The 24,162-nt window shown below is 36.5% G+C and overlaps 3 protein-coding genes and 1 long non-coding RNA gene across 5 annotated transcripts in view; 1 reads left to right on the forward strand and 3 right to left on the reverse strand.

Annotated features, from left to right (window-relative positions):
* The window catches only part of LOC107678002 (protocadherin alpha-C2-like), a 40,393-nt gene extending 23,726 nt beyond the window's left edge, over nucleotides 1-16,667 (reverse strand). The window contains exon 1 of one of the 2 annotated variants that reach the window (XM_016473089.1): nucleotides 14,301-16,667. In XM_016473089.1, the coding sequence (XP_016328575.1) occupies nucleotides 14,301-16,661 (2,361 nt within the window). In that variant the 5' untranslated portion in view covers nucleotides 16,662-16,667. Of the gene's footprint in view, nucleotides 1-10,130; nucleotides 12,643-14,300 lie in introns of those variants that run through there. The other variant, XM_016473088.1, reaches the window with a different exon arrangement.
* On the forward strand, nucleotides 1,336-2,258 carry LOC107678003 (uncharacterized). Its single transcript, XR_001632902.1, has 3 exons — nucleotides 1,336-1,380; nucleotides 1,462-1,511; nucleotides 2,219-2,258. It is a non-coding gene; the product is annotated as an uncharacterized LOC107678003 (long non-coding RNA).
* Nucleotides 16,668-19,262: 2,595 nt separating the features above from the next.
* On the reverse strand, nucleotides 19,263-20,387 carry LOC107677969 (protocadherin gamma-C3-like). The gene has a single exon (XM_016473047.1). The coding sequence runs from the start codon at nucleotides 20,385-20,387 to the stop codon at nucleotides 19,263-19,265; it is 1,125 nt and encodes a 374-aa protein (XP_016328533.1).
* Nucleotides 20,388-21,596: 1,209 nt separating this feature from the next.
* Nucleotides 21,597-24,032, reverse strand: LOC107677970 (protocadherin alpha-2-like). The gene has a single exon (XM_016473048.1). It carries the CDS (start codon nucleotides 23,991-23,993, stop codon nucleotides 21,597-21,599), a length of 2,397 nt encoding a protein of 798 aa, XP_016328534.1. The 5' UTR covers nucleotides 23,994-24,032.
* Between the last annotated feature and the right edge of the window lie 130 nt (nucleotides 24,033-24,162).

A 24,162-nucleotide genomic window follows, 5' to 3' on the forward strand; every position in this document is an offset into this window, starting at 1 on the left:
AAAAACACAAAACGTATTTGTACTGTTTAATATAGTAAAAAATGCTAAAGCAAAAGTAAAAGGTACCTTTTTTTTTAGTTAGTAATTTTTTAAATTATGAATTCATTCATTTTATTTTGTTTTAGTTAAACAATCCTCAGTTTGCTGTCAAGTAAATCTACACCTGACAATCTGTAGAATCTCACTGTTCTGACAGGCTGAGACCTCTCAAACATGATTATCATTGTCAGCGCCCAAAGAATGGCAATCCAAATTATTGTAGATTACCAAGCGTTTTAATGTTTCAGAAAATGTTGCTAATGTTTTGAAATACAGAATACGTTTATTCTTTATTGGTCACAGAACGGCTATATTCATTAAAATCTATAATAATTATACAGAATGCGCATTTCTCTCTCCGTCTGTGGCTTTGACTTCAGACAGACCAGGTCATCCGGGCGTGCGCGCCTGGGGCATCTCTGTGCATCCGTCAAAATGCGCCACAGTGAGGGAGCGTGTCACTCTGAAACCGATGACATAAACTAAGCCAGGGCAGACTGTCTGCGTAAACCCGTCGCATTAGAGTCGCCTCATGTCATCACCATATAAAGCAGTAGATTAAACTCTTCTTTCAGATCAGAATTCGTTATTTTTTTAATCTAGCAATTACTATCAAAAATTGTATTATATTATGTTGTTTTAACGTTAACTAGACATTTTGTGCTACATATTTAAGAATAAAATGGGCCATTCATAGGTCAAAGTTCATTATAATAGAAACTGTAACTTTTTTTTTTTTACAGCCAGTGCTCCACACAGAGATCTGATCTGATCATCATCCAGTCTGTCTGGAATGACATGAAGAAACAGAACAAACTGAGACAGACTAAATGCAGAAGAACTGTGCCAACGTCTCCAAGATGCTTCAAGAAACCTACCTATGCGCAAGTGCACCTAGGGCAAAAGCTGATTTAAATGCAAAGGATGGTCACACCAAATGTTGATTTAATTTAGTTAATAGACGTTTATAGATAACGACAATCTATTTATGACATTATTTTTGACAGCATCCTACACTGAAAAAAATGATTCGTTGTCTGAACAACCATTACTTACAAAAGTAAATCGATTAAACACAAAAAACGTAGTATTCATAACTTTTCAATGTCTACTTAACATATATAGTGCGTGTAACGCAAAAATATAAGTTACAAGGTGAACTTAAATGTATGCATAAATAAAATGAAAAAGCATAAGTCATGTCAACTACTATTACAATTACGTTAAAATTAAGTAAATCTAGCATAAAATTTTAAGTAGCCTATGAGCCACGTGATATGCAAATACTCTTTCCAGCCAAGGTGCCATTTCGTGAAGCACATGTGAAGACGGTGAGAAGGGGTAAGCTTAATTTTTGTAAACGAAGTATAATATTAGATTTTGGCGTTTTACCATCAATGAACACTTGTTTTTTTGTGTTAGTGGGAGAAGATATTTTCTGAAACGCAACGTGATGTAGACGCTGAAAAGAGGTAAGCTTTACTTTGTATTTTTATCTTACTCGTTTATTGCGTTTGTGGTCAAAAAAGGAACTTTTAAACTGAATTTCTGAATCGCTAAGAATCATGCTTCAATAATTAGAAACGTGTTATGAATACTTATGAAAGCGTCGAGTTTGTACGTGTAAGCCCATTCCCGCTACTGAGGGGAAAAAAAAAAAGTTAGGTCACAATATTCTCATATTCTCTATAAGGGGCGGCCCAGGCCTGGGCGCGGGTTACTCTTGAGGTTTGGTTTATATGATATTCTAAAATACATCGGCTGCATGTCTATATGTATGCACGATCATCAAGTAATGGCGATCTCGATTCAGACACACACGCAAAATTATTCCTAAATGACAACGATTCCTCTGTGTACTAAACCTTTGAAATTATGATCACAACAGTAAATTTAAACCTGCGTTCCCTCAGCCGCTGATCCGGAGAGAGTGCCATAAACTGATAAGGTAGACACAAAATGTGCAGAGCGGGCACGTGGATCTCCAGTTTTAAAGTGTTTGATTGTAACATTTTGTGTTGTTTCTGTTATATTTCATTTTAAATATGCGAGGCAATATTGAAAGTGCCAGATTTGACTTCCAAAAGTAATGTATAAAAAACACTGAAACGCCAGCATTATCAATTATTTTATGCCGTTTAATACAGTTGTTTTTCTCTCCATCTTTCCATACATCCAGCTGTGCAACAAGTGATGGTGCAAGAACGGAATAATTGGAGGTAACAATTCATATCTAATTTTTTTTGTTTATTTCACACTTTACTAATAATTGCTTACAGGTGTGGAACGACATGATGGTGAGTAATTAATGACAGAATTTTCATACTTGGGTGAACTAAACTTTTAAAATGATGCTCCACCTAAAAATGAAAATTCTGTTATTGTTTACTCATCCTTGTGCCGTCCCTGATACATATATAATCTTAATTTTCTTCACTTTAAAAATCAACGCAAAGTGAATGTGACTGTAATCCATACGTCCCTGTATGAATCTCTTCTGAGTGAAAAGTTAGGTGTGTTTGTGAAAAAAATACTATTATTTCAAACTATAATCATTGCTTTCGGCCAACTGTCATCCATCCATTCATGGGTTCATGCTTAATGTAAATGTCAACACATTGTGAAGTGTGATGTGTGTTGTGAAACTAAAGGAAGAGGTGACAGTCCTAAGTGCTTCTACATCACCTCTCACATGATGAGAGCTTCAGAAGACACTTGTCACGCTTCACAACATCCTAATAAATCACTTAATATGCTATCATGAACTAATGTATGACAGCCAGCCCAAAATATAGTTTTTTTTAGTTTAACAAAATTGAAAAATTTTTTTATTCAAATGTTAAGTAAATACAACTTGCAATTACTTAGTAGATTCTATGGTGTTACATATTTTTTTTTAAGTAAAGAATGTTGGTTTAACTCTATTTTTTATATAAATGAGCTTAAATGTTAAGTTAACACAACCTGAAATTACTTAGTAGATGATGTTGCATGTTTTAAGTAAAGAATGTTAAGTGAACTCAAATATTTAAGTTCATATAACAAAGATTATCTTGTTTATTTTAAGTACAATTATTCCAAGTTGGGTTTACTAAAAAAGTGTGATGCAAAAAATTTTACAGCATTTTTACACAAGTGCCTAAAGCTTTTAACAGTACTGTAGCTTTGCAGGTAGGTTTCTTGAAGCATCTCGGAGACGTTGCCACAGTTCTTCTGGATTTAGTCTGTCTCAGTTTGTTCTGTTTCTTCATGTCATTCCAGACAGACTGGATGATGATGAGATCAGATCTCTGTGTGGAGCAATGACTGTTATCAGACTCCTTGTGCAAACAAAAATCTCACTGGATTATTACAATTAATGGCAAAATGAATGTTTGGAAGTGTAAACTGATATTTCCTTCTGACACTCTACAGCAAAAGATAGAAATAACTGACTTATTTTCTAAATATATACATATTTTTCTTTCAGTTAATGTTTACCCCTTTTTCCCTGGGATGAATATGCCGCATGGGTGAAACACTAGGCAGTGTTTGTGCATTGTTTTCATAGTGTCTTTGTTTTGATCTTTTTGGAAACCACTGAGTAATAACAGATGTTTTGCAGCACAAAACACTCTGTAAGCAAGTGGGTCAGATACCCAAATACTTTTTTGACTTTCAGACATCTACAATCCAGATTTTGTTTCTGATCGCACCTGCTGTCTCTCCTGAACCCCCACACAATGCACATTTGTTTTTGACACCGGATTGCTGATAGATTATCAAGACATATTTGCAAAATATAAACTGATTTTTATTGTGCAACTAATAAAACTGGAATAATGCACAGTGAATTAAACTTTACTACAGAGACAAGTTAACAAAGTCTCATATAAAAAATCAAGTCTTTTAACAATGGAAGGTTTGACAGGCTTGGTCTTATAAATCCTTGTTCTACTAGGTCTCCACTTCAGGAAATTTAAAAGCTTAACCAGGCCTATCATTCTGCATGTGCATGTACTTTCACTGTCAGTGTGCAATAACAAGACTGTCTTGACATTTACTAAAGTGAGTTGTAGCTTTGGGTAACTGAGTGTGGTGAGTTGTGAATGATAGAGAAAGCACTAAGTATAAGACTGCCAATTGACAACCTCAAAATGGAATATAACAGCCTAAAATTAAAATTCTCACATATTTCTATACTAGAATGTATGTTGTCCATTTGTGATGATTAGACTACAACTGCACTAGGGAGCCAGATTAAGATTAGGCCAGATTAAATGGCTCTCCTTAGAAAACACTTTGTTAAAACCCTAAATATAGAGCTAGACCTTCTCCCTATATCCTTAAATGACAACATTTGTGACCCTGGACCACAAAACCATAAGGGTCAATTTTTCGAAATTGAGATTTATACATCGTCTGAAAGCTGAATAAATAAGCTTTCCATTGATGTATGGTTTGTTAGGATAGGACAATATTTGAAAATCTGGAATCGGAGGGTGCAAAAAAATCTAAATATTGAGAAAATCGCCTTTAAAGTTGTCCAAATGAAGTTCTTAGCAATGTATATTACAAATCAAAAATTAAGTTTTAAAATATTTACAGTAGGAAATTTACAAGATATCTCCATGGAACATGATCTTTACTTAATATCCTAATGATTTTTTGGCATAAAAGAAAAATGTATAATTTTGATCCGTTTTGTGGTCCAGGGTCACATTTAGCTAATCAGACTGCTGAAAGATATTAGTATCTTGAGCTTTGACCTGTGAACTTTGACCTTTGGCAGGACAGAAACCCATTACAAGTGGTACTCCTCCTCCCCTGACCCTACTTACATAAGTGTGCCAGATTTTAAAAGGGATGCACCCATCTGAGAGACACCGCACAGACACCCTGCACCAACAGTGCCCTCAGCAAGGGCATCCAGAGTCACACCACCCACCGCAGTGTGCACTAAAAACCTCTCTTCCTCTGTCATTCACGTTCTCTCTCTTTCCCACTTCCTTTACATGCATGTCTTCTCTCATTCTTTCTATCTGCTCTGCCAGTTGTGGCCTATATTTGGTGTTGGTGATGTAGGTCATGATAACCGAATGGTAAAATTAGAGTTGTTTATGCCTTTGCACTACTGAATGATAGATATTTTGGCTATGAACCAACTCTTACACTTGTATATCAGATGCACAGTATTTTGGTCTAATGTTTAAAATATCTATAATATATAGACAGTAAAGAATGCAGAAATATATGCTAAACATATTTTAATAGGATTTAATTTGTCTTTATGACTCGTTTTTAACACAAATTTCAAAAAATCCTCAAACAAGATTAATTACCTGACAAGTAATAATCTATATTGAGAAGATGTACAGATTATATATTATATATCATAAAATATAGATATATTGTTCAGAGAAAATGCACTACTGTTCAAAATTTTGAGGTTGGGAATATCTTTTAATGTTTTTATGTAAGTGTCTTATGCTCACCAAGGTTGCATTTATTTGTTACATTAGAAATACAGTAAAAACAGTAACATTGTGATTGTGTGATTAATTACAATTTAAAATAACTGTTTTCTGTTTTAATATATTTGATTATGTAATTTATTCCTGCAATGGCAATGCTGAATTGTCAGCAGTCATTACATCAGTCTTCAGTGTCACATGATCCTTCAGAAATCATTATAATATGTTGATTTGCTGCTCAAGAAACATTTATTATCAATTTTGAAAGCAGTTGTGCTGTTTAATATATTTTTTTAACAATTATACTTTTTTTTCAAGGTTAGAAAGTTCAGCATTAATCTGAAACAGAACAATTATAAATGTCTTTACTGTCACTTCTGATCACTTCAATGTATCCTTCTAGAATAAAAGTATTAATTTGTTTAAAAAAATAAAAGTCACCCCAAAAAGTCTGTTTTACCTACTGGTCCAATTTTATATAAGTACAAACAAGTTAAAAATTAAACAATCTGCCAGTAGACTGAGACAAAATCAAAATACACTTAAGCTACAATCTATGAAAGCGAATCGTAATATCTTCAATGTTGTTTCTCAAGTAAATGTGTCTTGTTTTAGGGATTTGATTTTAGATATCTCAATGGAAATCAAATATGATAAAACATGTCAAAATCAGTGTGCACATTCAGTTTAGGGCTCTATTTATAAGAATATTTATTGCCGTTAGTTTGCTTTAATCAGTATAGCAAAATACACTTGTGTAGTTCCTAGAACTTGGTTCCTGAAATTATTTTAAAACACAGTGCTAGAAAGTGTATGTGAGGAGACAGAGAGAAAGAGAAATGTAATAGGACTGCATGTCCTCAAAGAAATGAGAGGCAAAACATCATGGGAGCAAAAGGCGTGTTGTGTGTAACACAAAGTGACAGTAAAAAATAGAGAAAGAGGGTATCTGAAATTATTGTGGGCAGAGTATGGTTCAGAAGGATGATGTAAGACCCCTACTGGCTGAGGTATGAAATAAACACTTCATAGTAAGGATCTCACACATCCCTGAAAGCCATCACCAGCACTGCAGCCAACAGAGGGCACTAGCAAACCATCCACAGCCTCTCTCTCTCTCCGCATTCTGTTCAACTTGACTCATTCTGCCACCTGCAGCCCTCTGCAGAGATGACCCACCCTTCCTCTCACTGATACACTGCAGGGAACCATCAACTGTTCTTTCTATTGCCAGAACCAACAACCAGAGAGAGGCATCTGAACAGAATGGATATGTAAACCAGCATGCATATGCAAAAGAGCAAATAAATGATGATATAAACCAATGCTATATGTTATAGCACCATCAGCTTGCTTTTAAAATACTTTGCTAAATGCATTTGCATTGCATTTGTACAATAATGACAGGCTAATGGATCGCTATAAAGCTACAAAACACATTATTTGTATGCTCTGACATTTTTAGTGAAAGAGATTCTGCAGAATCCTTGTTGATAACCTTGTAAACAATAAATTATGCAGATGCACATCCTCTCAAATTTGAGCTTTCATGAATTTAGAGAACCTGTGGAGATAAATGGGGATTTTGTGAAACATTCGTCATTCATGCAATCTGTTTGTTGTCCTCTGCACCTCCGTTTCATAAAAAATGCATCCATCTGGAGGGACAGAAATCCCAGAGTGACCTTAACAAAAGGTTCAGGTCATTCTGTCTGATAGAAACAGAAGCCAGCAGACACACAGTTCATGCCTTGCAGCGCGCAGACAACAGGCTTAGCCGTTTACAGTCAGCTCACAATAAATAACACTGAAGCGATGATAGTGTCTGTAATTACCCACAGTCTGTACTATGACTCATTGTCTGTCACAATGCTGAAGCACTGACTCAAATCCATGATTCTGCCAAGCATATATTCTAATGAATAGCATACACAAGCACAAAAAGACTCATTCACTTTCCTGTGTTAACCTCGTAGCATTACATTCTGCAAATAGACTTGATGTTTGCACATAAACCACATATTCACAGCTGGCTGAAGCAGTAATGTCATAACTGAAGCATAATCCATGTGACTCAAGTTGAATAATACACATGATATGTGGAAGACAAAGCAGGGGACATTCATGCACACAGACTGAGAAATAAGAGGTGATACTGTTAAATCTTGATTTCCATGTAGATGTATATCTATAAATGAGCACAGCACATTTTTACCAAGAATGTACAAACAACATAAAAAAATGCATATGGTACAAAATCTCATCTTAACACTTATGATGCATATAACTACACAATTTTTAATTTTGTAATTTAATCTAAATATAAACATTTGTGAGTTTTGACATTAATTGTGGTTATTTTTTTATGTCTCATTATATATGACATTGTGTTATGTAGAATATAATTTTTTTTTTGTCTATTTGTTAATGAGTGGTTTGTGGACACATGATATGCATGTTGTTACTATTTTATTATTATTATTTTTCAATTAAATATGTATTGTAATTGATGGGGTTATTATTCAGTATTTCGGTAAATTAGATGTACATTTATACCTAGATACCTTCTCTTTTCATTTAAACCTATGGGCTAATTAAGTGAAATCATTCAATTTGCATTCACAGTTTTGCAATTATGAAATAGATGTAAATATTTATATGCCTGTATTTAAATCAAGAATAAATTTACCTTTCAGATGAATCTCTTCTACTCTGATTTTGCTTTGTCTGTTATTTAATTATTCAACTAAACTGCCAAAATAGAATTTGAAATAGAATAGTTGATTTTGTATTTTACAATATTGAAACACATATTTAAGTATTAATAAGAATGACATGAAAAGTCATTTATATATTCTGTAAAAAGGCTTCTTGCCCCAGATAGGGGGCCATTCTAGCTAGGAGTAATACTTTTACATTTTACTATAACAACTAAATTTGCGTATGCATCCTGCACATGCTGAAATATGTTATGGACACACTTAATAAACATTAATTACTAATTAATAAATAAATCTTTATATAGATAGATAGATAGATAGATAGATGAGAGCTCAAATCTGAATAATAATAATAATAATCAAAATAATACATTTCTGTTACAAGAAACCAAAAGCCTAAATGTCAAGTTTATAACTCTACAAAGAATAATGTCTGTCAAAATAAACTGAAACTTCAGTAGTGCAGTCTCACTCATGTGAAGACTCGCAGGGGTGGGAAGTAAAATGCCATTGTGCCACTAGAGGAATCATTCCATCTGACAAGTTCAGAAGAGGGAGCAAGAGAGGGAATGAGACCTTGAAAGAACAAGAACCATAAGATATTGTTTAAAGCCATATAGACCAATCCTATGTAATTCCATAAGTGATAACAAATATATTAATTATTTAAACAACAAATAAAAACATGCACAGTAACATGAACTGGGTTGCACAGTACGGGGAAATGAGGATCAGTTTCTTTACACAGCATGAAATCTGCTGTGTGTTTTTCTCACAGAGTCAGCAGCATGTCCCTCTCATTAATGCATTGAGAGACTTCGATATAATGCAGGTGGGACTGCAGCACTCCAGCAGTCCAGCAGTCCAGAGACCCACAGACTTCTAATCCATCTATCTCCCTCAACCAGCCGGGCAAAGCAGAACCCAGTACTGACCCAATTGCACAGAAATTTACACAGGCCCTGATCCCTGTCCTCTGTCAAGGACTCGGGGAAAAAGATTCAAGAGGCATGACTAACTATTAGACGAAGCTACTATAAACATGGAGCATAAGTCTGAGACCATTTCAAGACACAATAAACATACATATTTACATTTATGCATTTACGCTTTTCTCCATACATTGGCAGCATCATTGAACATGCAGAAAAAAGTGTGAGAAAGTGTAAAACTAGAGCATTTAGTAACTTTTTCACATGCAAAACTCAGTAACAAAAATAAAGTTATTCAAAAACCTTTAAATAAAACCCCAACTCAAATCAGTATTCTGAGCAGTAGGTTAGTGAAGCTTATTAAACATCATTTAAATTCTCTTTGAAGACTGGGGAATAGCTGTTGCAACCTGCTTCAATCTGCAACTGCAGTTTAACGTCATTAAAGAGTTATAATTAAAACAGATTTATTTGATTAAGTAATAATCAAATCATTAAAGATTGAGCACAAAATGAGAGCAGTGCTACTAAGGTCTTGATAAGCTTGCATAGCAGTGAGGTGGCGCTGTCCAGCACTGCTGGTGCTGAAACTACACTACATACAAGCTTGAGGCATCTGAGTTGTGGTAGTGATTGACACAGAAAAACTCCAATCATAAATATGATAGAAATAATGCCAATAAAAAAAACAAAGATTACTGCTTTTTTAAAATTAAGGTCATTGAAATATTTTATTTTGGGTAAACTCAATGTAAACACAGGCTTTGTGCTGTAAGTTGCATCACATGTGCATGAACCACATTTTCAGCAATAATATCAAGCTAGAAAAGTGAATGATGTTTTGCTCCACTTCTATATTTTTCTATAAACTAAATATGTGCTAATATCCCACTATTTAAAAAAGCATGCATATAGTGAATATACGAATAGTCCATATAAGTGTAATTTCAGCAACTTTATAAACTGAGGTCTTAAATAATGCTCACCTTCCCAGTAGTAGGAAGAGTTTGGGTTCGTGTAAAAGTATCTTCTCCATGAATGCTGATCAGTTCAGCCTCTGCAGGAGGAAATGGCGAAGGGAAAACCACCATGTCGCTTTTCATTGTGTCTGAGCTAAAACAAACGTCATATTGTTGCGTCGATTTGGAGTAGGACCAGCTTCCGTCTGGATGTGTGCTGATCACTGGAGCACTGTACCTGCTGAAACTGCCATCTGTCCTGTAGCATTTAGCTGCTATCAAACCCACAAGACTTAGTAAAAAAGTAACTGCTACTGAGATAATAGCAATGAGCAGATACAGATTCTGATTGGAAAAACTCTCCTCTTTAACAGGAACTTCTCTGAATGATGTCGTTATGTCATCCAGTCTCTCAGCGACCACAACATCCATGGACATAGTCGCTGAGAGTGATGGCTCTCCATTATCAGACACTGTGATAAGAAGTGGGTGAGTTTTTAAGTCATTGTCACTCATTTGTCTCTTAGTCTTTATTTCTCCAGTGCTGCTTCCAATGCGGAAGAGATTCGTTCCTTTGGGTTCAGTTAGATGATAAGACAGAAGTGCGTTATATCCAGAGTCAGCATCAACAGCTCTGATCTTGGCTACAAAGTATCCCGCTTCAGCAGAGTAGGGAATGTACTCACTATTAACTGATCCAGGTTCAGAATAAGGTGGTAAAATAACCGGACTGTTGTCATTCTCATCCAGAATAAACACATTTACAGTCGCGTTACTGCTCAGAGGAGGAATACCAGAGTCTGTTGCCTGAACATGGAAACTAAGTGTTTTCTGTTCTTCAAAATTGAAAGACTGTAGGTTATACAACTGGCCTGTCAATGAGTTAACACTAACAGCATTTATGTTTGCTTTGTTATCCACAATGGAATAAGAAATTTCAGCGTTTTCATTTGAATCTCTGTCAACTGCTGACACTGTGTAAATGAGGGTTCCCGGGGGAGTGTTTTCTTTTACATAGACAGAAATAGTTTTTTTGTTAAATTGTGGAGGATTGTCATTCACATCTGAAACGTCAACATAAACTACACTGGTGCTGGAAAGTGGTGGGGTTCCTTCATCTACTGCTACGAGGGTTACATTATACTTGGACATGTTTTCCCTGTCAAGCTGGCCTTCCAAAACAACAGAGTAATAATTCTTGTAGGAAGACTCGAGTTTGAAAGGTACATTTCCCAGCAGCTTACAACTCACTTTCCCATTCATTCCACCATCCTTATCGGAAACTGTGACCAGAGCCACAGCAGTGCCAGATTTTGCATCTTCCCTTAAAGAAGACAGCAGGGACGTTATTACTATTTCTGGTGCATTGTCATTAACATCTATGACTTCAATTAGTACTTTACAATTAACCGTCATCGGGGAAAGCCCCTTATCATGGGCCTCTATTCTAAGTTCATAAAAAGCTTTGTCCTCAAAATCAATATTTCCTTTTACCTTGAGCTCCCCTGAATCAGGGCTGATTGCAAATACATCAAGATTTTTTTCCTGACCATGACTGCTAAATAAATATGTTACCTCCCCATTTGGACCTTTATCCATGTCAGTGGCATTTAGTTTGATAATCTTAGTTCCTTTTGGTGTGTTCTCTGTCACACGGACTTTATAAAGAGGACTGCTAAACACTGGAGCATTATCATTAATATCTAAAACATTGACAATAATTTGCAATGTGCCTGACCTGGATGGATTCCCTCCATCGAAAGAAGTCAATACTAGTCGAATTACAGGTTCTTTCTCTCTATCTAAAGCTTTTCGAAGGATTAGCTCTGCAGACATGCCATGTTCACCACCCTGGTTTACTTCTAATGAGAAATGTTCATTAGGACTCAGGTTATAGCTTTTAATAGAGAAAGTCCCTACATCTTCATCCACTGCACTGATCAAGGAAAATGTAGCTCCTGGCTGCACTGATTCAGAGATATTCAAAACCTGAATTTCAACAGGGAATGCAGGAGAATTGTCATTCACATCATTAACGTTAACTATCACTCGACTCAGACTGAGAGGATGGTTTACTATCGCCTCAAAATTCAAGGAACAGGATGGAGTATTAGGACATAGCTGCTCGCGGTCAATTCTTTCAGCAACGTACAAGACGCCAGATTTCAGATTCACATCAAAATACCTCGTCCTCGTGCCGAATACAAGCTGAAATGCCCGCGATTCCAAATCCTGGACGTTTAAATTCATGTCCTTCACCACATTTCCGACGACAGTTCCGATATTTACTTCCTCGGACACGGAGTAGACAATCTGACCATCCACTGGCACTGAAACACACATCACGAGCCAGAGGAAAGTAATATGTGGGAACCTTAAGTCCTTCCTGTCTGCCATCCTTCCGTTTGAGATGGCAACGTGATCAAAACAATACAAAGGTGATCAAAAGAACATCAAAACTTTGTAGACACAATGAAGAATGAGACTCACGGAAACACGCCACGAAAAGCATCCAGACCGTGACGCTCGGTTACAGGACGTCACTCAGCGAAATCGTAGGCGGAGTTGAGACGGTATATGGAAATATTCAAGTTTAGCGGTCTACAGTGACACCACGCGGAGTACGTGCGGTTCTGTGTGGCGAAACCACACAAACATGCAGCATCACTTAAGAAAATAACCACGTATTGTAAATTAACATAAACCCCGAAAGAGCTTTGCTAGTCTGAAGAAGTTTGCATAAGCTATATCAACAACAAACGCGCAGGAGTTCAGAATACAGTAAGTCAGTACAGTATACAGTTAATGATTTTGTGTGAATTCTATATAACATTCGGGCAAACTGTTAATGTTAGAGAAAGCATGAGAAAACTTTTTTTGTTCTCGTATTATGAATGGAACTGGATCCTTTGAATACATTTGCAACACACTTAAATTATTACTTGTATCCAGAATCATGATGAAATTAATTAGCTAAATGTTGAAAACATTAGTTTATTGAAAAAGTATATTTTATTGATTTTAACGCAGATTAATTAATTAATTAATTAATCAATCAATTAGTCATCTAAAAAACACAGACAATATAAATCAACTATCAATTGTTGTATATTGTATTGATTATTAACGTGCTGTTGCCTAAAAAAGTATTTTTCGTTAATGCTTAGGCTATTGGTTTGTTTACAACACAGATTTTCATTACAATTTTAATTGTCTTTTAAATTCACCCGTCCTTCACAGAGATTCAATCCTTCGCCATATTTTCAAAATGTAGCCTCCTTTTGACTCCATGGAACAAAGTTCAAGACTTGACAAGAGTATATGCTTTCACTTAAGTGAACCTATTCATTTTTTCAGTGTTAAGAAATTCTAACATGGGAAATGCAACGCTTATTTGCCATTGCATCAGCCCTGATCTGACATTTTTAACGTAATCCATTGCATTTGATGGCAAATGGGTGGAATTTAACTACAGATATTTACAATTTGAGCAGCAGTGACACCAAGGTTATTAAGTGAATCCTATTTACACCTAGGTAGCACTACCGAGATATAACACATTTAAAAGCCAACAGAAGAATTATGTAACACTGGAGTAAAGTATAATTCCTTACATTTATATAGCACTTTTCTGGCCACTCAAAGCGCTTTACATAGAAGGGGGGAATCTCCTCAACCACCACCAGTGTGCAGCATCCACCTGGATGATGCGAAGGCAGCCATATTGCGCTAGAACGCCCACCACACACAAGCTTATTGGTGGAGAGGAGACAGAGTGATGAAGCCAATCAGCAGATATGGGGATGGTTAGGAGGCCATGATGGTCAGAGGCCAATGGGCGAATTTGGCCAGGATGCCGGGGTTACACCCCTACTCTTTTTTTGAAGACCATCCTGGGATTTTTAATGACCACAGAGAGTCAGGACCTCGGTTTAACGTCTCATCCTAAAGACGGAAAGTATAAAACAATCTCTGTGTGTACACATACATTTGAACATGCACAATTTCCTATACAACTGAAAAATATGAGACCACATAGCCCTACAGATACTATGGCCTTTGGAATGATATGTGAAGCTGAAATGCTCCATGTACTAAAATCACATATTTGCTTGATACGGTAGTAAAAAGTTACTAAGCTACAAAAAGTTCACTATGATGATGTTTTCGAACTGTGAAATTTAAGTTTTATCTTACCTTGGTAGTGCTTGGAAGTGTTTGAGTCCTATTAAATGTGTCTCCTTCATTAATGCTGATTAGTTCTGCATCTGGCAGTGGAAAGGTCGAAGGAAACACGACTACATCACTCTTTATTGTGTCTGAACTAAAACACACGTCGTACTGTTGTGTGGATTTAGAGAAGGACCAGCTTCCGTCTGGATGTGTGCTGATCACTGGAGCGCTGTACCTGCTGAAACTGCTGTCTGTCCTGTAGCATTTAATTGCTATCAAACCCACCAGACTCAGTAAAAAGATGACTGATACTGAGACAATAGCGATGAGCAGATACAGATTCAGATCCGAAAAACTCTCCTCTTTAACAGGAACTTCTCTGAATGATGTCTTTATGTCATCCAGACTCTCAACAACCACAACATCCATGGACATAGTTGCTGAGAGTGATGGCTCTCCATTATCAGACACTGTGATAAGAAGTGGGTGAGTTTTTAAGTCATTGTCACTCATTCGTCTGTTAGTCCTTATTTCTCCAGTGCTGCTTCCAATGCGGAAGAGATTCGTTCCTTTGGGTTCAGTTAGATGATAAGACAGAAGTGCGTTATATCCAGAGTCAGCATCAACAGCTCGGATCTTGGCTACAAAGTATCCCGCTTCAGCAGAGTAGGGAATGTTCTCACTATTAACTGATCCAGGTTCAGAATAAGGCGGTAAAATAACCGGACTGTTGTCATTCTCATCCAGAATAAACACATTTACAGTCGCGTTACTGCTCAGAGGAGGAACACCAGAGTCTGTTGCCATAACTTGAAACTGAAATCTCTTTGTTTCTTCGTGATTAAATGATTGCAAACTGAATATTTCTCCACTTAAAGAGTTTATATTTATCAGTGTTGTTATAGGAACACTGGAGCTGGAACTGTCTAACAGTGAATATGAAAGTTCTGCGTTTTCACCAGTGTCTGAATCATCAGCGGACACTTTTATCATGAGACCTCCAGCTTGACCATTCTCCCTTAGAAAAGCCTTAATAACTGGTGCTGGGAAATGTGGAGCATTGTCGTTAACATCAGAGATATGTAGAGTTATAACAGTGCTGCTGGAAAGAGACGGAGTTCCTTCATCTGCAGCTGTAATTGTGATGTTATACAGAGAAGCACTCTCTCTGTCCAGAGGTCCATCTACCACTAGAGAATAATGATTGTTATATGACGTGTCCAGTTTGAAAGGAAACGAGCCTTTCAGAGCACAGTGTACAATGCCGTTTTTACCTCCATCTTTATCAGACACTGTGACTAAAGCAACAGCAGTTCCTGAATTTGTGTCTTCTTTCACACTTTCCAAAAGAGAAGTCACAATTATCTCTGGTGCATTATCATTTTCATCCATAACTTCTATTAAAACTTTACATTGTGTGCTCTTTGGTGGGCTGCCTTTATCTCTCGCCTGAACTCGCAATTCAATTGCAGCATTTATCTCATGGTCTATTTGACCCTTCACAACAATGTCCCCAGTTTCAGGAACCACAGTGAATAGACTTTGCTTTTTTATGTTTCCATGTTCAGCTATTGAGTAAATAATGTCACTGTTGGTGCCCTCGTCCAAATCAGTAGCAGTCAAAGAGATGATTCTTGTACCAACAGAAACGTTTTCACTCACCTTTATCTTGTACAAAGGTTTGCTGAAGACAGGCTTGTTGTCGTTTATATCAATTACATTAACTATTACACTTAATGTGCCAGTCTTTGCAGGCTTTCCTCCATCGATCGCTGTCAGTACAAGAGGAATTACCCATTGTTTTTCGCGATCTAAAGGTTTTTGGAGCACTAATTCAGCAGACACACTCTGCTCTTCAGTTTGCACGTCAATAGAAAAGTGTTCATTCTTGCTCAGGTTGTAGTCTTTCAGTGTATTAATGCCAATGTCGTTATCTTCAGCTACAGGAAGATTAAATCTCTCCCCTGGAACAACATCCTCTGTAATGTTTATCGTTATAACGCTGTCCACAAAATATGGAGCAATATCATTAACATCCAGAACATTTATTTCAATTCGATACAGGCTATGAGGATTTTGAACAACAGCCTCCAAATTAAGAGCACACTGCTGAAGATAGAAGCATAACTCCTCCCGGTCAATTCTTTCATTCACAAACAACGCTCCCGTTTTTAAATCCACATCAAAATATTTCCTGTTGGATCCAGATACAAGCTGCAAGATACGAGATTCCAGAACACTGATCTTGAGATCCTTTGCTATATTTCCGACAACAGTTCCCTTATTTACTTCCTCCGAGACCGAATAGATAATCTTGCCGCATGAAGATCGCCATAAACAAAAATGCAGAGCTGTTATGACGCACAGATATCTTAAGCTTTCCATAACCGTTTCTTCAAAGCCTCAAATATGAATCCGTTTAAAAAACGCAGTTTTTTGTCTCGTTGCTGCCAGGACATTAGTCTCTGAAGCCTGTATAATACCTTATCAATTCCACATGACTACAGTATATACGTGGTTGCTCTTCCACTGTAAGGGAGGAGCCTCATTTTAATAAAAGGAGTGCTTTCAATTCGTGGTCTGCAGCGACATCGCGCGTTTTAACTGCATAATTATTTAAGATATTTTATTTAAATTGCAATTTACCAGAGTATAAATTTATTCTTTAAAGAATGGGATTTGTTAATTGCAAAGTATAAATGCAATCAACACACTTACGTCTGTAAATATCCCCAGCACTTGTTAAAAAGGGAATACATTCTGTTGGTTGTAGGAATCAGACAAAATAGAATGTATCTACATCTAACCTAATTATTATATAATTAACTATAGACCAATTAGTCTTCTCCCGGTTCTTTCTAAAGTGCTGGAGAAGGTTGCATCAGAACAATTTTTGCAGCACTTAGAGACTAATAATCTTTTACACCCTTTACAATTTGGTTTTAGACATAACCATTCTACAGAAACTGCTACTTGCTTATTATTAGAAAATATTAAGCGGTCACTCGATAAAGGATTTAAAGTTGGTGCAGTATTCCTGGATCTGAAAAAGGCATTTGATACCGTAAATCATAATATTAATCATAATATTTTAATGTAAAAAATAACAAAGTATAATATATCAAAACAATGTCTGTTATGGTTTGATTCGTATTTTAAAAAATCGTGAACAAAGTGTTGTCATTGATAATTGTAAGTCAGTTCCTCATAATATTGATATAGGAATTCCTCAGGGAACAATTTTGGGTCCGATTCTTTTTAGCATTTATATTAATGATCTTCCAGAAGTGTGTCCTGATGCGAGTCTTCAAATGTATGCTGATGACACGGTTGTCTACGTATCTGGTAGGAACTGTATGGAAATTGAAGAAAAGTTGACAAGAAATTTAGAGAAAGTGTCAGCTTGGCTTGATGCCTCTTTTTTAACTTTAAATACTAAAAAGACAAAGTCCATATGCTTTTCAATAAGAAAATTACCGGTAACAGAATCATTAAACATTAGAATTAAAGATGAGATTATAGAACAAGTAGCAGAAGAAAAATATCTTGGTATGATTGTAGATTCTCAGTTAAATTTTAAAAGTCATGTTAAAAAGTTGCGTAAAACGATTAAAGCAAATCTTACCAGCTTTAAAATAATACGAAATTGTTTAACATATGATCATGCTTTTTTGTTTTTAAATTCGATGATATTATCACACATGGCATATGGATTAGCCATTTGGTCTCAGACAAATCAATCTATAATTAATCAGGTTAAATGTCTTTACAATAGAGCTTTGAAAATTTTAGATAGAAAGCAAATAAGATACCATCATTGTCAGATCCTAAGCAAATACAAGATTTTGAGCTTTGCTCACTTTGTCTTTTTTCATTATGTAAAGTTTGTGTTTAAATGTTTAAATGGTCTTGCTCCTATGCCCTTATGTACATTTTTCGAGAGATTGCAGGGAAGCAGTAGATCCACTAGAGCGGCTTCTAGTGGAAACTGTAAAGTTATACATTGTAAAACATCATTTGCTCAGACTGTTCTCTCAGTGAAAGGTGTACAATTTTGGAATGCATTACCGGACGATTTAAAATCTACTGTAAATTATAATTATTTGAAGAAAGCCACGAAATCTTGGTTGATACATCAACAAACCTGTAGTCATGTTTAGTGTATTTATATTATAAATTTGTGCATTACTTGTTTATTGTAATTGTAATTTATAAAAGCCCTCCTAGGGACAAGTGTTGCAAATTAGCTTCGGCTACAAGCACTATGGTACATGCATGGGATGATTGTTTTTTACATTTTCATCTATGTTTATTGTATCTGTCCCTAACAAATAAAACATTAAATAAAATAACCGAGATGACCAAAATGTACGGAGAGAAAAGCGAGGACGAAATGTTCATTGTCCATGGTGCTGAAAACTGTTATAGGATAACACCACCTTAAGACTTCGATATTGTCTTTGTTATTCATAAAGCGCATTTTATTGCATTTTGTCTACGACCGTTTATTTATACTTGTCTTTTTTTCTGTCACTTAATAATAGCAACGACGACAAAGGCAATGGAATTCAGTTCAGCGAAATTAATTAAAAGAAGCGACAGCAACAGCTTGACTCAAATCCAACGCATCAAGTACTAAAACAATAAATGAGTAAATAAATAACAAATATACATACTTACATAAATCTCCATAGAACTGATTTCTAACTTTTTTTAACACAACTAGGTTTCCAAAATCTTCTTACCTTCTCAGTGCTCGGAAGAGTTTGGGTTCGTGTAAAAGTATCTTCTCCATCAATGCTGATCAGTTCTGCATCTGCTGGCGGAAATGGCGAGGGGAACACGACTACGTCACTCTTTATCGTGTCTGAACTAAAACACACGTCGTACTGTTGTGTGGATTTAGAGAAGGACCAGCTTCCGTCTGGATGTGTGCTGATCACTGGAGCGCTGTACCTGCTGAAACTGCTGTCTGTCCTGTAGCATTTAACTATTTTTACCCCCATCTTTATCAGACACTGTGACTAAAGCAACTGCAGTTTCTGAATTTGTGTCTTCTTTCACACTTTCCAGAAGAGAAGTCACAGTTATTTCTGGTGCATTGTCATTTTCATCCACAACTTCTATTAAAATTTTACATTGTGTGCTTCTTGGTGGGCTGCCTTTATCTTTCGCTTGAACTCGTAACTCAATCGCTGGATTTACCTCGTAATCTATTTGCCCTATTACAACAATATCTCCAGTTTCGGGGATAATGGTAAATAGGTCTTGCTTCTTCACATGACCCACAATCGAGTACTGAATTTCGCAGTTTATTCCTTCATCCAAATCAGAAGCAAACACAGATAAAATTGTAGTACCAGTAGCAACATTTTCCCTCAATTTGACTTTGTAAAGAGGTTGACTAAACACTGGATTATTGTCATTAACATCCATGACGTTTATACAAATATTTAATGTTCCCGATTTAGGTTGCTTTCCTCCATCTACTCCAGTGAGAACTAACTTAATTGTCGCTTGTTTCTCTCGATCTAAAGCTTTGTTCAGCACTAACTCAGCAGACACACTCTGGTCTTCACTCTGTGTATCTAGACTGAAATGTTCATTCGGACTCAGTTTGTATTCTTTCAGCGAATTACTGCCAACATCAGAGTCCTCGGCTACAGGGAGAGGAAATCTCTCTCCAGGGCTTGCGATTTCGGTAATATTCACAGTAAATTCTTTAACAGGAAAATGTGGCGCATTGTCGTTTATATCCAAGATCTTAATCTCCACTCTGTAAAGACGATGAGGATTTTTAGCAAGGGCCTCTATATTCAAAGAGCATTTCTGATTCGACAAACATAACTCTTCGCGGTCAATTCTTTCATTAACAAACAGCACGCCAGTTTTCAGATTTACATCAAAATACTTCTTATTTGATCCAGACACAATCTCAAACATACGAGATTCCAGTTCATGAACATTCAAGTTCAGGTCTCTCGCTATATTCCCAACAACTGTCCCCTTATTTACCTCTTCCGGTACGGAATAGACGATCTGAGCAAACGCAGAATCCAACAAAAAAAGGGAAAATATAAATCCGCATTTGAAATATCCCTTAAAAACCATGATGGTCATTCACAAGTGGCCTGACGACAGAAAAAATGTAAACACGAGTATTTCTCTTTTGCATTCAGGAAACACGAGACGAAATAGAAACCATCATGTCTGAAAAGCAGAGACACTAACACCACGATTCTGAGAGAGCGAGAGAGAGAGAGAGAGAGAGAGAGGCTTCAGAGTAAAGACTAAACCTTTATCTGACGGTCTGTAGTGACACCATGTGCTAAAACTATGCCATAGCCTACTAGAAAAATTCTACTTGCAAAAGATTTAAAGTGAGAAATAACAATGTATTGGGATGACACAACAACAGCAACAATAATATTCAAAGTAACCCAATACAAAAGCGAAGCAAAAATACACCACGATATAATGTTACTTAGCAGTCTCAACACTTGAATGATCTAATAAAACGGCAAACAATGTCGTCCAAAAGAAGCACGTGAAGCATATTAAGATAAATGCAAACTCTGTAAAAATCAGTGGTCGATTAACAGTTAATAACATAATTTTATTACAAAATAATGATCAACTAAAAAAGCTGCACAGTAAAACTGTGAATAAGGTCAAATGTTTTAATATTTAATATAATAATAATAATAATAATAGAGATTGATATTCGTTTTCGGCGTTTCATTTTGCATTTTAATTGCCTATCATCTTGACATAGAGAATTTTCTGTTTTATATATTATTTCGATTGTATTAATTTTAAATACAAAGTGTTCAATTTGAAGCACGAAAATGTAAAAACACGATTAAAACATCCACCAGACAGATCCAGATTAATCCAACACAGTCTCTTGAAAATTCATGACTGTTTTACGTTTTGGCAAATTGGCGACATTTGTACAACCTACTTACGCCCCACTGAGGGTTGTGTTTAGGGGTGCAACTTCATGTTTACTTTATATAACAATTTACACGTTTTCCTTTGAATCACAATAAATTGCAAGTTGCTTGTGATATCCTTAGGCCTACATTTTCTCGTGATAACAGGTTAGATTAATCATTGTCCGTATTCGAAGGCCACAAGGCATAAGAACAAAGAAAAAAAATCAAGTTTCATCAAAACCAAAAAAAATAAAAAATAAAAATACGTGAAGTGAAAAATAAAACAGGAACTTGGTTAATAGCAAAACGATTATTTACCATGTATCGGAATTAATTGCGGACAGTAATTCAGAACAATAATTCAGCTCGAAAAATGTATCATTCAGCAAAAGTTTTCAACATGTCTTACCTTCCCAGTGGTAGGCAGAGTTTGTGTGCGCGTAAAAGTATCTTCTCCATCAATGCTGATCAGTTCTGCGTCTGCTGGCGGAAATGACGAGGGGAACACGACTACATCACTCTTTATTGTGTCTGAACTAAAACACACGTCGTACTGTTGTGTGGATTTAGAGAAGGACCAGCTTCCGTCTGGATGTGTGCTGATCACTGGAGCGCTGTACCTGCTGAAACTGCTGTCTGTCCTGTAGCATTTAACTGCTATCAAACCCACCAGACTCAGTAAAAAGATGACTGATACTGAGACAATAGCGATGAGCAGATACAGATTCAGATCCGAAAAACTCTCCTCTTTAACAGGAACTTCTCTGAATGATGTCTTTATGTCATCCAGACTCTCAACAACTACAACATCCATGGACATAGTTGCTGAGAGTGATGGCTCTCCATTATCAGACACTGTGATAAGAAGTGGGTGAGTTTTTAAGTCATTGTCACTCATTCGTCTGTTAGTCCTTATTTCTCCAGTGCTGCTTCCAATGCGGAAGAGATTCGTTCCTTTGGGTTCAGTTAGATGATAAGACAGAAGTGCGTTATATCCAGAGTCAGCATCAACAGCTCTGATCTTGGCTACAAAGTATCCCGCTTCAGCAGAGTAGGGAATGTTCTCACTATTAAATGATCCAGGTTCAGAATAAGACGGTAAAATAACTGGACTGTTGTCATTCTCATCCAGAATAAACACATTTACAGTCGCGTTACTGCTCAGAGGAGGAACACCAGAGTCTGTTGCCATAACTTGAAACTGGAATCGTTTTGTTTCTTCGTGATTAAATGATTGCAACTTGAATATGTCTCCACTTAAAGAGTTTATATTTATCAGTGTTGTTATAGGAACACTGGAGCTGGAACTGTCTAACAGTGAATATGAAAGTTCTGCGTTTTCACCAGTGTCTGAATCATCAGCGGACACTTTTGTAACGAGACCTCCAGCTTGACCATTCTCACGTAGAAAAGCGTTAATGACGGGTGCTGGGAAATGTGGAGCATTGTCATTAACATCTGAGATATGTAGAGTTATAACAGTGCTGCTGGAAAGAGACGGAGTTCCTTCATCTGCAGCTGTAATTGTGATGTTATACAGAGAAGCACTCTCTCTGTCCAGAGGTCCATCTACCACTAGAGAATAATGATTGTTATATGATGTCTCCAGTTTGAAAGGAAACGAGCCTTTCAGAGCACAGTGTACAATGCCATTTTTACCCCCATCTTTATCAGACACTGTGACTAAAGCAACTGCGGTTCCTGACGTTGTGTCTTCTTTCACACTTTCCAGCAGTGGAGTAACATTTATCTCTGGTGCATTATCATTTTCATCCATAATTTCTATTAAAACTTTACAATGTGTGCTCTTTGGTGGGCTGCCTTTATCTTTCGCTTGAACTCGTAACTCAATGGCAGGATTCTCTTCGTAATCAATTTGCCCTATTACAACAATATCTCCAGTCTCGGGGATAATGGAAAAAAGGTCTTTTCTCTTCCCATGACCAACAAATGAATACAGCATTTCACTGTTTATGCCTTCATCTAAATCAGAGGCAAACACAGATAAAACTTTTGTTCCACCAGCAACATTTTCCTTTAGTTTGACTTTGTAAAGAGGTTGACTAAACACTGGATTATTATCATTATTATCCATTATGGTTATAATAATATTTACCGTCCCCGATTTAGGTTGCTTTCCTCCATCTACTCCAGTGAGAACTAACTTAATTGTCGCTTGTTTCTCTCGATCTAAAGCTTTGTTCAGCACTAACTCAGCAGACACACTCTGGTCTTCACTCTGTGTATCTAGACTGAAATGTTCATTCGGACTCAGTTTGTATTCTTTCAGCGAATTACTGCCAACATCAGAGTCCTCGGCTACAGGGAGAGGAAATCTCTCTCCAGGGCTTGCGTTTTCACTGATATTCACAGTAAATACTTTAACAGGAAAACGTGGCGCATTGTCGTTTATATCCAAGATCTTAATCTCCACTCTGTAAAGACGATGAGGATTTGTAGCAAGGGCCTCTATATTCAAAGAGCATTTCTGATTCGACAAACATAACTCTTCGCGGTCAATTCTTTCATTAACAAACAGCACGCCAGTTTTCAGATTTACATCAAAATACTTCTTATTTGATCCAGACACAATCTCAAACATACGAGATTCCAGTTCATGAACATTCAAGTTCAGGTCTCTCGCTATATTCCCAACAACTGTCCCCTTATTTACCTCTTCCGGTACGGAATAGACGATCTGAGCAAACGCAGAATCCAACAAAAAAAGGAAAAATATCAATCCACAGTCGAAATATCCCAAAAAGCCCATGATGGTCATTTGCAACTGGCTTGTGAACAGAAAAAAATATAAACGCGAGAGAATCTAATAGTTTTCTTTGCATTCAGAAAACACGAGGCGAAATAGAGATCATCATGTCTCAACTGCAGATGCACTAATACCAAGATTCTGAGAGAGAGAGAGAGAGAGAGAGAGAAAGAGAGAGAGA

This window comes from Sinocyclocheilus anshuiensis, unplaced genomic scaffold, assembly GCF_001515605.1.
Source record: "Sinocyclocheilus anshuiensis isolate Anshui unplaced genomic scaffold, SAMN03320099.WGS_v1.1 scaffold260, whole genome shotgun sequence".
NCBI classification, from domain to species: domain Eukaryota; kingdom Metazoa; phylum Chordata; class Actinopteri; order Cypriniformes; family Cyprinidae; genus Sinocyclocheilus; species Sinocyclocheilus anshuiensis.